Source organism: Lepus europaeus, chromosome 11, assembly GCF_033115175.1.
Source record: "Lepus europaeus isolate LE1 chromosome 11, mLepTim1.pri, whole genome shotgun sequence".
Lineage (NCBI taxonomy): Eukaryota > Metazoa > Chordata > Mammalia > Lagomorpha > Leporidae > Lepus > Lepus europaeus.
The window spans coordinates 2,886,553-2,900,496 of NC_084837.1; the positions used below are offsets into that span (position 1 = coordinate 2,886,553).

A 13,944-nucleotide genomic window follows, 5' to 3' on the forward strand; every position below is an offset into this window, starting at 1 on the left:
TGGCCAGCGGCGGTTTAACCTTTGGCCGCGAGCTTCTCTCCTGCTCCCTGTCCCCGTGTCCTGTGGCGGTGCCTGGACCCGAACCCCAGCCTCCCGAGCAGCTCGCTGGTGTCTGCCCAACAGCGACCCAGCTGGCTCCTTCCCGTGGGAGGCAGCGTCTCCTCTCATCACCTGCAGTGACCCAGAGGCCTGGCCTGTCCCCTCCCACCCAGGTCCCCTGGCTGTGCCCGTACTGCCACGCCCCGCCTGCAGGCCTGTCCCAGCCTGGCCTGCTCAGCGGTGTTGCTGGCCCCGAAGGGCCCAGGGTGAAGGAGCATGCGTGGTGGTGCAGACTCCCTGGGCTGGCGGTGAGCCTCCCGTGGGAAGGCAGGGGGCTCTGCTGGGTCTCTGCTGTCCCCTCCCACCTCCCATGGGACAGGAAGGCAGCACCAGCCTTCAGAGGGCCTGGGCGGCAGGCGCTGGCCCTGGCCAGCAGAGGGCAGCAGAGCACCGTCCACGCCATTCCAGGGTCGGCCTCGGAATTCACTTGCCAGAGATTTTCATTGTTCCTACACTGGTGGTCTGGGAGTGGCCTGGGGCTGTCCTTTTTTCTTTTTTTTTTTTTTTAAGACTTTATTTATTTGAAAGGCAGAGTTAACAGAGAGAGAGGGAGGGATATCTTTCCGTCTACTGGTTCCCTCTCCAAATGGCTGCAATGAGGGGGCTGGGCCAGGCCAGAGCCAGGAGCCATCCAGGTCTCCCACATGGGTGTAGAGGCCCAAGCACTTGAGCCACCTCCCACGGCTTTCCCAGGCCGTAGCAAGGAGCCGGGTCAGGAGCAGAGCATCAGGGGAAGTGCACTGGCGCCCGCGTGGGTTGCTTGCGTTGCTGTTGGCAGCTTTACTGGCTGTGCCGAGCGCCGGCCCTGGGCCTGTGCTCTGGGGAGGGGGAGGGGGCTCTTCAGCCGCCCCTGCCTTTTGCTGACTTATCTGTAACACGGTCTCTCTTCACGTCCCAGGGAGTGGGACCGCTGCCCCCAGCCCTTCTGCCAGGCCCTGTGCGCTCCCAGCCGATGGCTCACTAAAGCCGCACACACGTGTCCCCGGGCCTCAGGCCCTGCTGCGTGATGGGTTGTGCCAAACCACGAGCTCCTCCCTGGCACGGGGAGGAGTGGGTTCACCGTAAGCCGGCGCCCCTGCTCCACATTCCCCCGGACCCGGTGACCTGTTCCCTGGGCCCTCAGCGGAGGGAGCGCAGCTCACCCAGAGCAAAGCCCAGATGCTGAGGGTGCAGCGCTTAGGAAGATACAATTCGTAAAACAAGGAGCCGCCCGTGTCTACGCCGCACACAGGCCCAGCCGGTCCCAGCCTCGGGGCAGGTGTCCATCACAGCCCACCTGGCAGGCATGGCCCCCCCCACCCCGACATGGGCACCAGGAGCACCTTTCCCACCACTCCAACATGTGACCAGGTGACACCTCTCCCACCACAACATGGGCACCTGGGATGCCACCCCCACCCCAACACAGGTACCAGGGGACACCTCTTCCACCCCAACACGGGCACCAGGGCAGCTCCCCCACCCCCTGACACGGCCACCTGGGGACACCCCCCGACACAGCTCTTCTTGCTCTGCTCCTCTTGGACTCCGTCTCCCTTCCCAAGGTGCCTGGGGTTGAAACAGCGTCCACGTTGGTGCCTTTCCCGGGTGAGCCGTGGCGGCAGGGAGCCGATCCTGCCCATCCGAGTCCCCAAGGGTGGCCGCCTTGCACAGCCGTCCCCTCAGCCTCGGGTGCTGCCCCCAGCCCGTTCCGTTCCCGAGTGTTCTCAGTGAGGTTTGGTGACAGGGGCGCTGTGTCTTCGCCCTGAGCGGCATCCGACAGTAGTCTGAGACCCCAGTAACTTGTCAATGCAGAGACCAGGACCAGGACCAGACAGAGCCAGCCCCCTCCGTTCCGGGGGATCCGGGCTCCGGTCAGGGTGCACTGCAGAACCAGCACACCTGGGGTCTCGGGGGCTGAAGCTGGGGCTCCCCGCCCTCGCCGTGTCCCATGCTGCCCCTCGGTGCGGGGTTCATTGCAGCATCTTGAGGAAGGGGCGTGGGCGTCACGTGCCCACTCACGCCTGCACCGAAGAAGCAGAATTGGCAAGCTTCTCTGGTGGCCACACCCACCTCGAGTGCAGGGCGTGGCCTCCTGGTCCTAGTACTCCTCCCTGCGTTCTTGGCCCGCCCCTCACTGGGCCACCCCCATGCCCCGTGGGCAGCATCCAGGCGCGGAGGGGGTGCTCCCCGTAACTCGCCCTGATGCCCGTGAAATTGTGTTCTTGCAAGATGGGCAGCTCGGACCCTCAGAGCCGCTGCTCAGACAGGGTTCGCACCCGGGGCGTCGTCTCAGACCGAAACCCTCGCTGAGCCCCCGCCCGTGGTGAGGGCAGCCCGGCAGAGGGCAGTGGGCCGTCCTCAGCGTGAGCCCGGACGGCCGAGATTCTGCCCTCCCATCCCGCCTGCAGAGTGATGTGGACGCCTCGCTTCTCCCTGCCGTCCACCTGTGAGCAGACGTGGGCTCCCCACATTGTGCATGCTCCCGGGGAAAAGACGTGGGCTCCCCACACTGTGCAAACGCCCAGGGCACAGACGTTGGCTCCCCACACCCGTGCACACACCCAGGGAGCACAGGCGTGGGCTCCCCACACCGGTGCACATGCCCGGGGAGCAGACGTGGGCTCCCCACACTGTGCGCACGCCCAGGGCACAGATGTTGGCTCCCCACACCCGTGCACGCGCCCAGGGAGCACAGGCGTGGGCTCTCCACACCTGTTCACGTGCCCAGGGCACAGACGTGGGCTCTCCACACCTGTTCACGTGCCCAGGGCACAGACGTGGGCTCTCCACACCTGTTCACGCGCCCAGGGCACAGACGTGGGCTCCCCACACCTGTTCACGCGCCCGGGGAGCAGACGTGGGCTCCCCACACTGTGCACGCACCCAGAGAGCACAGACGTGGGCCCAGAGCCGAAGCAGCCTTCCTGCCGTCCTCAGCGCCCTCCCGCTGCTCAGATGGCCCTCCGCCACGCACCCTGACAGCTTCCCGGACGGCGGGAGAGGTGCCACCGCTGCCACTCACTTTCATTCAGTACTGCCAGCAGGTGCCATTCTCCTGACCTCCACTGGCGGGTCCAGTGGCCCCAGAGACCCCCACACAGCGCCTTTAGGTGCAGGAGCCCCGTCTAGCCACGAAGTTGGAGGGAGCTGAGCTGGTCTGCAGCCGCCGGACACAGAGCACTCTGGCCACAAGCAGCTCCGTGTGCGTGCTCAGTGAGCCAGGTGCTACCCTGAGCGCTTTGGGGGGTCCCCTTGAGCCCCCTTCTCCCCACTCCATCGCCCTGGTCAGTGCTGTCCAGAAGGGTCAGCTGAGGCATGGCGAGTTCCACCCGGGAGCCCACGGTCTCCCAGAGAAGGGCCCAGGACCTCAGCCCAGCCAGCCCGGCTCCTACCTCCATCTCGCATCTCCCCTTAGCGGCTGCAAGCCTGGTTAAGACAGGGAGAGGCGCTCCAAGTGGAGTCCCAGGTGGGCGCCCTGGGGAGGTGAGAGAGTGGACTTTGCAAGATTCCACCCCGGAGCGACGCCCGTTTCCTCAGGTCCGGCTGGCCCAGCCGGCAGCTCTGCCCTGCCAGGCAATTGCAGCCCTAACCCAGCGGCCACCTGTTCTCCCTTCAGCCCCATGAGAGCAGGCGCTGGACCAGACAGCGAAGGGGCATGTGGCAGAGGCCCGGCACGATGGCCTGGCCGGTCCTCCCCCCGGATCCATGGCAACCCCATGGCCAGCCCCGCCCCGCCCGCTGAGCCGCCCTCTCTCCGCTTGTAGGCAACCTGGACATCACGCCCGACGACCCCCGCTGGATCGGAGCCTGGTGGGGCGGTTTCCTGCTCTGCGGTGCCTTACTCTTCTTCTCCTCGCTCTTGATGTTCGGGTTCCCACAGTCCCTGCCCCCTCACTCGGACCCCGCCCTGGAGAGCGAGCAGGCCATGCTCCCTGAGAGAGAGTACGAGAGGCCCAAGCCCAGCAACGGGGTGCTCCGGCACCCCCTGGAGCCCGACAGCAGTGCCTCCTGCCTGCAGCAGCTGAGAGGTAAGGGCGGCCGCGTCTGCCTGCCGGCGGGCGGAGCAGCAGGGTTGGTGAGGGTGGGGGCTCGACCGGGGCGCCGGGGGTCTGAGCCGGCAGCAGCATCGGACGGACGGAGCGCTCTGTGCAGTCGGCCTTGGCGGCTGTGACCCATGTGCTTAATAAGGCAAAGTTAAGCAGCTGCAGAGGACCAGAGGCCCCCCAGTGGCAGGTGTGAGCCGACCTGTGATGGATGAGAATGTGGGGGGCGGGGGCGGGGTGTCCAGCACTGCCCAGAGCTGTTGAGATCTCCCAGGCCGCTTCCCAGCGCCAGGAAGCACGAGGGGCCTCGGGCCGGCCCCCGCTGCCTGCTCCAGGCGCCCCCACGTCGCCGCCTCCACGTGCGTTGCTGTAGACGCAGGGTGTCCTTCCACCCCGTCCACGGCAGGTGCGGGACGAGCTCCCGCAGAGAGAGAGGTTGTCCAGGTCTCAGTGAGAGTCACACTTGCTAACGCAGCCAAGCTGTTACTGTCCTGTTTTGAGGAAAATGGATGGAGCTCTGGGGACCAAGTGAGGCGGCGCGGGTGGAGATGCAGAATGGGATGTGCCGGGGCTGTGTCCACGTTCCGGTGACGTGTGACTGAGCACCGCCCAGCAGCCTCCAGAGCTGCTCGGCATATGTCTGTGCCGCCCCTGGCGAGCCGCCTGCGGCCTGCACGCGCCCCGCCCGGGCCCCTGCCGTACCTGCTCACGATAGAAAGCAGCAGCTGCCGGGGCCGGGCAGGTGCAGGGCTGCGCGCTGCTTCCAGGAAGCCAACGTGGGATAAAGGTCGAGCCGCTCGCTTCGGCAGGAACCCAGCACTCAGCCACGCGGCCCTCGGTGGCCACGGATCCTGCCCTCCAGGGCACCTGCAGACCTTCCCCACGGGTCGTCTCGGGGCAGAGCCTGTCTGGTGAGGTTCCCCTGCTGTGAAGTAGCTGCAGGACCAGGAAGAGAACCCCGACTGCCCGCCTCCACCCGCCCTGCCGGCTGCACGCTGCAGAATTGTCCCTTGCCAACCGGGCTGTCCCGAGGAGGAGAGCCCTGCCCACAGGAGGCTTCCAGTCATAGCCACCAGGCCATGAGGAGTCCAGAGAACGAGAGCTGTGTCCAGGAAGAGCCTGACCTCATAGCCTCCCAGGTGTCACCGCGGCTTCCGCGCTCCCGCTATGGGCAACAGTAGGAAGTCTGACGGTTCATCTAGGTCTTAGGACGCATTGGAGAGAAAGCTGCCCGGTTTCTGGTCTCCAGGGTTGCCTTGGCTGGCACCCCGTGCCTGTATTTGATGAAGAAAGCCCTCTTCCAGAATTTTTCAGCAGCTGCCTGCTGCTCCCCTAACAGCGCAGCCAGCAGTGCGGGGTGAAATGCAGGAGGACGTGGGCTGGCCGGACCCCGACCCTCACCTGACTGTCACACAGAGCCTCCTGGCCCTGGTGGACGGTGGGCGCTCAGGTCTCTGCTCACCCCAGGACGAGGGCCCTGCCTTGAAGCCCTGTACCCAGCACCTTCATCTCGCATTCCTGGGGGCACAAAGACGAGGAACGACCCCATCGTGACATCAAAGGACCCCGCTGGTCACAGGGACGGATCAGCAAGTCACAAAGGGCGCAGTCGGTGAGGCCTGCAGGGGCCAGCAGTGCAGCCAGGATTGCGCCCGCAGCAGGGCAGGGCCCGCGGGCCTGGGGCCAGGCGAGGGAAAGGCCAGCGGCTGAGCAAACCTGGGGTGGCAGCCGCTGTGGCCGCAGAATCCCAGGGTCAGACGCGGTCGCTCGTGAACTCTTGCTCGATTGGGCCAGCACCGGGGTTTGCCGAGGCCTCCTGGGTGCTGGGGCTCAGGCGGCTCCTGCTCCATCTCAGGAGAGAGTAGGTAGGCGAGGTCACGTCCCTGACCCTGAGTGAGGGGCTCTGGGCCTGAGCGGACCCTCAGTTGTCACAAACCAGGATCAGTGTCCACGCAGGCTTCCCTCTGGTGACTCATGGGTTCTGGTTTGGAATCAGCAGGTCCGGAGGCAGCTGGTCCCCCGACGGACCTGGAGGGTGTCCTGGCAGGAAAGGGAGCCGGAGTCGGGACGGCTCCTGGGCCCTCGCAGCCTTGGCCACATCACCTAACTCCTCTCCTTCCACGTGGCGGGCGTGGTTTGGTGTTAGTGGCCGCGCGACGGCATAGTCACCACTCCCTGCTCCGTGGATGAGGAGGAGACGGGCTTGGGCCTCGGTCCGTTGCCTCCGCAGGCTCTGAGGGTTGCCCTGCAGCCCGGCCGTCAGCTGGGTTTGCAGCCTCGGCAGAAGCCGGGAGCTGGGAAGCTCTGGGGACTCCCTCTTGTGGGACTGTCACACAACCTGGGGACAGAGCGGGCAGCCCACGAACAAACGCTTGGGTTTGTCCAACTCCAGCGTCCCCGAGTGTGCATGTGCCGCCCCAGGCACATTTTTCTCGACCGTGTCCTGGGATGTCTGCCACTCAGCCCGCTCCCCGGCCACTCCGCACCCTCAGCTGCAGCCTCTGTCCCGCCCTCTGTCCCGCCCCTGCCAGGCTCGGGCAGGGAGATGGTGTGTGAGCATCTGTGGACGGAGCTGGGCAGGGGCCACACTCGCTCTGTGCCACGCGTGACAAGGCTGCAGATTGAGAGCGGGGGCTCCGGCGTGGTGGCCGACCCACGGGGAAGTCCGCCCACCTTGAGCTCAGCACCGCGTCCTTGGGCGAGGTGGCGGTCCCAGCCCCCGAGGACCTGGCGTCCTGGTGCCTGTAGCAGGCTGGGGAGACTCCCTGCAGCGATGGTACTGTGAGATCTGGGTGCCCCGCGCGACACCACCAGCCCTGGCCCCGGCCGTGGCTTCCGATGGTGCTGTGTCCTGGCAGCAATGGCGGTGGAGTGGACAGCAGCGTGTGGCCGGGCAGGAAGTCGGGGTCAAAGGCAGGACTACGCTGAGTCTGCTGGAACGCACACCGAGCCCACGGTGACCGCTGCCTGGGGGCCCCAGTCCCTGGGCAGGGGGCGGGACTCTGTGGCCCGGAGGAGGGGAGCCCTGTGGGCGGGACTCTGTGGCCCAGAGAAGGGGAGCTCTGTGGGCGGGACTCTGTGGCCCAGAGAAGGGGAGCCCTGTGGGAAGCTGATGGCCCCAGGACCGCCGTGCTCCTCTGCCAGCCCGGTGTCCTCGGGGCTCCAAGTGCGGCACTGGTGGCAAGGAGCCCGAGGGTCTCTCACAGGCTTGGTCATGGGTGACCACCGCTGGTGCCCAGCATCGCGAGATGCTGAGCTCTCCCTGGGTGCCGGCGACGTGGGGCCGTGGCTGTGTGACTGAAGCCGTGGCCCATGCCATGGACCCACAGAGTCTTGAGGCCAGAATCCGAGCCCCGGCCCCCTTAGCTCAGGTTCCCACCTTTCTGACACAGCCTCTGACACACGCTGCGGACCTCCTCCGCCTGCCCCCCCCAAACCCCTTCCCCCTTCCTCTCCCTTCCCCAGCCCCTCCTCCCTCAAGCCTGGACCGAGCCCCAGGTCCGCACCGCATCTGGTCATTTGCCCCAGCCCGAGTGGCCGCTTATCTCATTGCCGTCGCTGGATTTCTGAGGATTTTTGAGCTGTGCCTTTGCGTTTGTCTTCAGCCCGAGAGCCAGGACCCGAGGGACGCACCCGTCACGAGCTCGAGCCGCGGCCACAGGTGCCGGGGCTGTCTCTGCTCTGCGGCTCTGACCACGAGCCCCCTCTCTGCCTCCGATTTCTCGCCTGGAAGTGTGAGATTTCAGTCGTGCCAGGCTCACGGGCTGGTCCCGAGGGTGGCGTGGTTGCCGTGGAAGCAGTGAGGACGGCGCTCTGTCCACGTCAGTCCCCGTGGCTTCCTCCTCTTAGGGGCCCCCATGTCCTGATCCTGCAGCAATGTCTTCAGAGACTCGCTCTGGAAAACCCGTTCTCCCTTGAGAGACTCCCAGCTGCTGTCCCCGCTTGGTCCCCTGGTGCTGGGGTCAGCGCCCACCCCATGAGGGTGGAGCAGGCGTCCCGGCCGGTGGCACCGCATTGCCCGAGGCGGTCCCCGGCCCGGCTCCCGCCCTCTGGGGCTGAGTCACTAGGGAGGAGGGCAGTGCTGAGCAAGGCTGTAGGTGCTAGGGTGGCCTGGGGTGGCCGCGGCGCCCCACTTCCTGTCGGGCCTCCTCGGTAGCGAATGCCTCCTTGGAAGGTGAGAGCCGTGCAGGTTCCGCAGCTGTCTGGGTGCAGAGTTCACGGGTGAGGCTCCTCGGGTGAGGCCGAGCCAGCGCAGGGAGAGCAGGGCTCCGTCCCCCTGGAGCCCAGTGGGCCTGGCCGAGCACACAGGTGTACTTCATGCCAGCAAGACCCCCAAGGCCCCCCAGGCCCTCAGTCGAAGATTCTCAAACTGGACGCCTTTCACGTGCTATTCACGGAGAGATTACTCATTCACGTGAAGGCGGAGAGCGGGCAGATGCCTGTCGACATAGAAGCTTCTGGAATGAAGTGCAGACGCACCTGTTCACAGGGGGCGTGTCCACGGGGCAGGTGCCTCGCCCCCACCCCCGCAGACGGTGAGGGCTCTGATGGAAGAGGACAGGGAGAGGCCCCGCCCAAGGGAGGGCATGGCCAGATTCTGGTCTCCCGGGTCATCTCTGGGCCAGAGGACAGAGCTCACAGGGGGGACGCTGGTGGCGTCAGCCCCGCAGCTGGGTGACCGGTGACCGGGTGTGGCCCTGGTGCTGTGTGCTGCATTCCTGGCATCTGTGGCGTCCACATCTCCCATGGAACGGGAGCCAGGAGACAACTCTGGCCAGGGTCGGTTCCCGGGGACGCCCCCAACCTGCACACCTGTAGCTCCGAGTTTCCAGGGCGTAATTTGGAAAGGGCACCTTGAGTGAGTGTTGCCTGCTGAGCTTGGTAGCAGCCGGGACCTCCAGGTCCCCTCCTAAGGAGGGGGCTCTGATCACCTGGATAAAACCCACTCCTCTATTCCCAGAACCTGGGGCCCGTGATGAGAGCGCCCGTGCGTGTCCCGGGCACGCTGCACAGTCCCCGCGTGCCACACAGGACGGCGAGCTGGTGCGGGGTCTCTCAGCCACGAGGCCTCTGCTCCATGCCGGGTGCACTGGTCCGATCCACACCGTAAGCCGCTTCTGCACTGGTTGCCAAGTCGGCGTGGCTCTGAGTATTTGTGTAGCTCAGGAACCAGCGAGCACTTCACAAAGGGAAAGCCCACACGTGGAAGCGAGGCGTTCCGAGAGAACAATTCTGGACGTTTGAGATTTTATTTCTGAAACGTCAGGCGACCGCAGATGTCTGACACCTTGTTAGTGAAACAACAGGAGCAGAGGCCAGCGCGCCCCAGGGGACACAGGACGAACCGTGAATGCCATGGATTTGAACGTGTGCCCGCCACGTTTTTGTTCCGATTCAAACCCTCCATACAGTCTGTTCTCTCTATCCTCTTGTGTACTTAAGCCGAGCATCGCCGTCCTTGGGGTCCCGGCCTCCACAGGAAGCCAGCGTGGCACAGCCGGGGCGGCACAGCTTCGGGCTCTCGACTGGCCGCTCGGAGCAGGGCCTGGGTCGGCCGCTGGGGCTGTGCTCAGGCCGTGTCCACACCAAACTTCCTTTCCCTGTTAGAAAGAATCCCTGGGCCGGCGCCGCAGCTCACTAGGCTAATCCTCCGCCTTGCGGCGCTGGCACACCGGGTTCTAGTCCCCGTCGGGGCACCAGATTCTGTCCCGGTTGCTCCTCTTCCAGGCCAGCTCTCTGCTGTGGCCCAGGAGTTCAGTGGAGGATGGTCTAAGTCCTTGGGCCCTGCACCTGCATGGGAGACCAGGACAAGCACCTGTCTCCTGGCTTCGGATCAGCGCGGTTCACTGGCCGCAGCGTGCTGACCAAAGCGGCCATTGGAGGGTGAACCAACGGTAAAGGAAGACCTGTCTCTCTCACTGTCCACTCTGCCTGTCAAAAAAAAAAAAAAGACTCCCTGGAGCCTGACTTCTTGTGTGGATTTTCGTTTTGGAAGCTTGGTGTCGTGCTCAGGAATGAGGAATTCTGGGTTTCGTGTATCTGCCATTCCATCATTTCTGATTTACTGAGCTCGTCTGGAAGCATCATGACTTACGTGTTCCCTATTATTATTCTCATCAGCTGGGCCTTGGCGGTCTAATCTCCTGGGTGGTGAGCCTGCGTTGGGAGCCCCTCCCAGGGACCCTGCGTGCCGTGAGGGTGCCAGCAGGCTTCCCTGCCTTGGTTGGGGTCCTGCTTCCCCCCGGGGCCCTCTGCTTCCTCTTCACTCACAAGGTGAGGGCGCATCCACCCCCCCCCCACTGAGTGCCTCCATGATGTCATTGTCCAGACCGCAGGACGGCTTCCCCCAACTCCTGCTCCCAGGTGCTGCCTCACTGTGCGCCACCTGAGCCCTCCAGTGTCACTGTGTTCTGTTCCTGTGTGTGGAAGACTGTTGGGGCCAGCGCTCTGCCACAGCCGGTTAAGACAGTGCCGGCATGTGGGCGCCACATGTGGGCTTCAGCCTGGCCCAGCCCCCATGTCGCAGCATTTAGGGAGTGAGCCAACGGATGGAAATAGCTCTGTGTGTCTCCTGCCTTTCAAATAACTCAAATCGATATCTTACAAAAGAAGACGGGCTGATCAAGTGAAACTGAAAGGCACGGTCCCAGAGCCGGCATTGGGGCACAGCAGGGTAAGCCATTGGCTGCGACGCCAGCATCCCACGTGGGCACCAGTTCAAGTCCTGGCTGAGATCCATGTCCTTGTTAATGGCCCGGGAAAGCAGTGGAAGGCGGCCCAAGTGCTTGAGGCTCTGCACCCACGTGGGAGACCCGGATAGAGTTCCAGGCCTCTGGCTTAGGAACTCCATCCTGGTCTCCCATTTGGGGAGTGAGCCAGTGGATGGAGGAGCTCTCTGGGACTCCCTCTCAGTCACTCCTTCAAATGCATAAATCTTATTTTAATAAAGGAGACAAAGGCCCCACCCCAGCACCCCTGCTCTGCCTGGGGGCTCCCCTGGCACAGAGGTGCAGACACTTTGCCCTCCTCCTGCTCCCAGGGGAGCCCGGCTGCCTGGGTGAAGAGAAGACCCCTGCCGGGAGGGAGGGGGGACTACAGGAGGCAGAGGCGCCCAGCACCCAGTCCTGGGTGGGGAGGACCCGAGTGGGCACCAGAAACACTAGCAGTGTGGAAGCAGGACCCCACTCTGGGTGCTGCCTGCCGACTTGGGTGTGCCGGGGTTTGGCTGTCGCGGGGTTGTGAGCTGCTCTGGCCCCGTTGGCAACCCCGTGGGAAGTGATTGTGTCAAGATCAACAGGCAAGACCCCTGCTGGGTCCCTCCTGCAGCCCCTGGAGAAGTTGTGGCACAGGCCCCGAGGAGGGGCCAGGCTCGGCACGCACACCTTGCGGAGACTGCTGTGGTATCCTGCTCTCCTGCAGCTGTAAGGGTTGAGCATCTCCTGGTGACCCCCGCGCTGCCCGTGGCTGTCGCGCACACCAGTGGGCCGGAGAACAGAGGCACAGCTGCACTGGGCTAAGTGACAGGCCTCGCACACTGCGGGTGCTGTGTCTGCCCTCCGACGTAGTGACACACGTGTGTGCGGGCCTCGAGCTGCGTACTTGATAACGTAGAATCTGTGTGCTGCACGTTCCCTTCTGAGAAACAAACCCTAAACTCAATCATTCTTAAAGGTTCGTTTTGTTTATTTGAAAGGCAGAGTTATGGGGGCAGGCGTGGGTGGAGGGAGGAAGAGAGAGAATCTTCCATCCACTGGTTTACTCCCCAAACTGGGTCTGGTCCAGGCTGGAGCCAGGATCCCCTTCCAGGTCTGCCACACAGGTGCAGGGCCCCAAGCACTGGGCCATCTTCCACTGCTTTCCCGGGTGCATTGGCAGGGAGCCGGATCGGAAGTGGAGTAGCCGGGACTCGCCCCGGATGCCAGCGTCACAGGCAGCAGCTTCACCTGCCATACCACAGCTCCAGCCCCTGAGCTCACTTCTCGGCAGGGGTAGAACTGTCTCGTGATCACTTTGAGGACATCTCGGTGCTCCTGGTGAAACGTAAGCGAGGCCTGGCGCAGCCAGTCCCGTTTCGGCAGGAGACGGTTAGTGCCGTGCCAGCGTCTGTCTAAAAGCTGTGGCTCTGCTCAGTCACCGGTGACCGGGAGCTGCTAGAGCCATGGGACGCGTGGGTCAGGAGGAGCCAGTGGGGGCTCCACGCCGTGACCCTGCCACACTGTTTATCTCCCTCCAGTGATCCCCAAGGTCACCAGGCACCTGCTCGCCAACCCCGTGTTCACCTGTATCATCCTGGCCGCCTGCATGGAGATCGCCGTGGTGGCCGGCTTCGCGGCCTTCTTGGGGAAGTACCTGGAGCAGCAGTTCAACCTCACCACCTCCTCCGCCAACCAGCTGCTGGGTGAGTGCCCCCCCAGCCCCCGGGGTACGCAGGCTGTGGCACGTCCGGGCCCACCCAGGGGCCCAGGCTCACGGCAGGGAGCTCAGGAGCCTCTCCTCGCCAAGACTGCCTGCCTGGGCGATGGCCCTGGGTTCGTGAAGACGAAGGCCGTGTTGTGCAGTGCACACGGGAGCCTCGAGAGAGAGCAGGAAAGCTGGGGTAGGAGGCGGCAGGGTGCGGGGAGAGGCCGGGCCGCCAGGCTGCTGGAAGGGCTGCAGAGTTCTGGGTCCGAAGCCCCGCCAGCCGATGAGAGGATTCAGACGGCCCTGACAGTGGGATTCCGACCGACGTTTAGCTGGAAGGAGGGAGCCTTGAAGCTTGAACACAGCGTGGAAGGGGCGCACGCGGGGGCGGTGTGTCAGCCGGTCCCTGCAGCTGGGTGTCCCCCGGGACCTGGCCCTCTCTGCTAGGAAGCCCAGCCCTCCCCGCACCAAGTGACGGGGCCAGGCCACTGCCTTCCGTTGTGTCTTCTTCGCTTGTGACTCTGGGCTCCCCTGTCCCGGGAGGCTTGTCTCCGGGAGGGGTCAGCAGAACGCAGCCAGCGCTCGGCGACGCCCTGAGCGAGGGGGAAATTCGCTGTCCGTGGTTCACGTGGGGACTGCTGGTGGCCTGGGGCCCTCTGGGGTGGGCTGAGACCTGGGTTCCCCTCCTCGTTCCTCTGCCGCGGTCCCCTCAGCTGGGGTGCTCTGGCTTTGGGGGTGTGCCCCGTCTAAGCTCCGTGCCCCCGTTTGTCTCCCAGAGACGTCGGCGAGTACACTCAGGGAGCTGCTCCAGCGCTGGGTGGTCTGGCCAGCACCTGCCCTCCGCCCAGGCCCTGCCACTGGTGTCACCTCCCTGGTGTGGACGCTGGGGGACTGCTCCAGGGGGACTGGCAGGAAGTGCTCGTAGGCCGCTCCTGCAGCCCTGGGGGGGGGGGGGGGGGGAACCGTGCAATCATCCTGGGTATCCATGCTGGGCTCTGAGCCCTTAGAGTCCAGGAAACACAGGTGACCAGGGGCTGATGGCGCTGGCTTGTGAGTCAACATAGACAGGGCTCCGTCTACACAGGTTACTGCGACGAGGGTGCGAGAGAGGGGAGGCCCAGGATGGCTTGGAGAAAAGCGACCCAAAGCCTCTGGTTGCCATGGTTACCATCTTTGCCAGGCAGCGCCCCTGTTGGAAGTGAAAGCCAGCCCTGCCCTGGCCCTTGGGGTGTGGCTGTGCTGTGGGGCCATCCCTGCACACAGCCTCGCCCTGTACACTGGTTCCCTGGATCCAGAAACAGCCCTGGGGCCGGGCCGAGTTGGGCACCTGGAGTCAGGGCTGGACTGGACGGGACTTCTTCGGGAAGCTGCTTCCTTGTGGAGAGAAAGAAACGGGAAAACCCAGAATTAACGAGGCAGC

At 64.7% G+C, this 13,944-nt stretch overlaps 1 protein-coding gene across 2 annotated transcripts in view; it reads left to right on the forward strand.

The window, feature by feature from the left end:
* Positions 1-13,944, forward strand: part of SLCO3A1 (solute carrier organic anion transporter family member 3A1) — a 158,824-nt gene that overhangs the window by 116,703 nt on the left and 28,177 nt on the right. For both annotated transcript variants that reach the window (XM_062204536.1, XM_062204535.1), the window contains exons 4-5: positions 3,846-4,109; positions 12,358-12,522. In XM_062204536.1, coding sequence (XP_062060520.1) covers positions 3,846-4,109; positions 12,358-12,522 — 429 coding nt within the window. The remainder of the gene's footprint in view (positions 1-3,845; positions 4,110-12,357; positions 12,523-13,944) is intronic.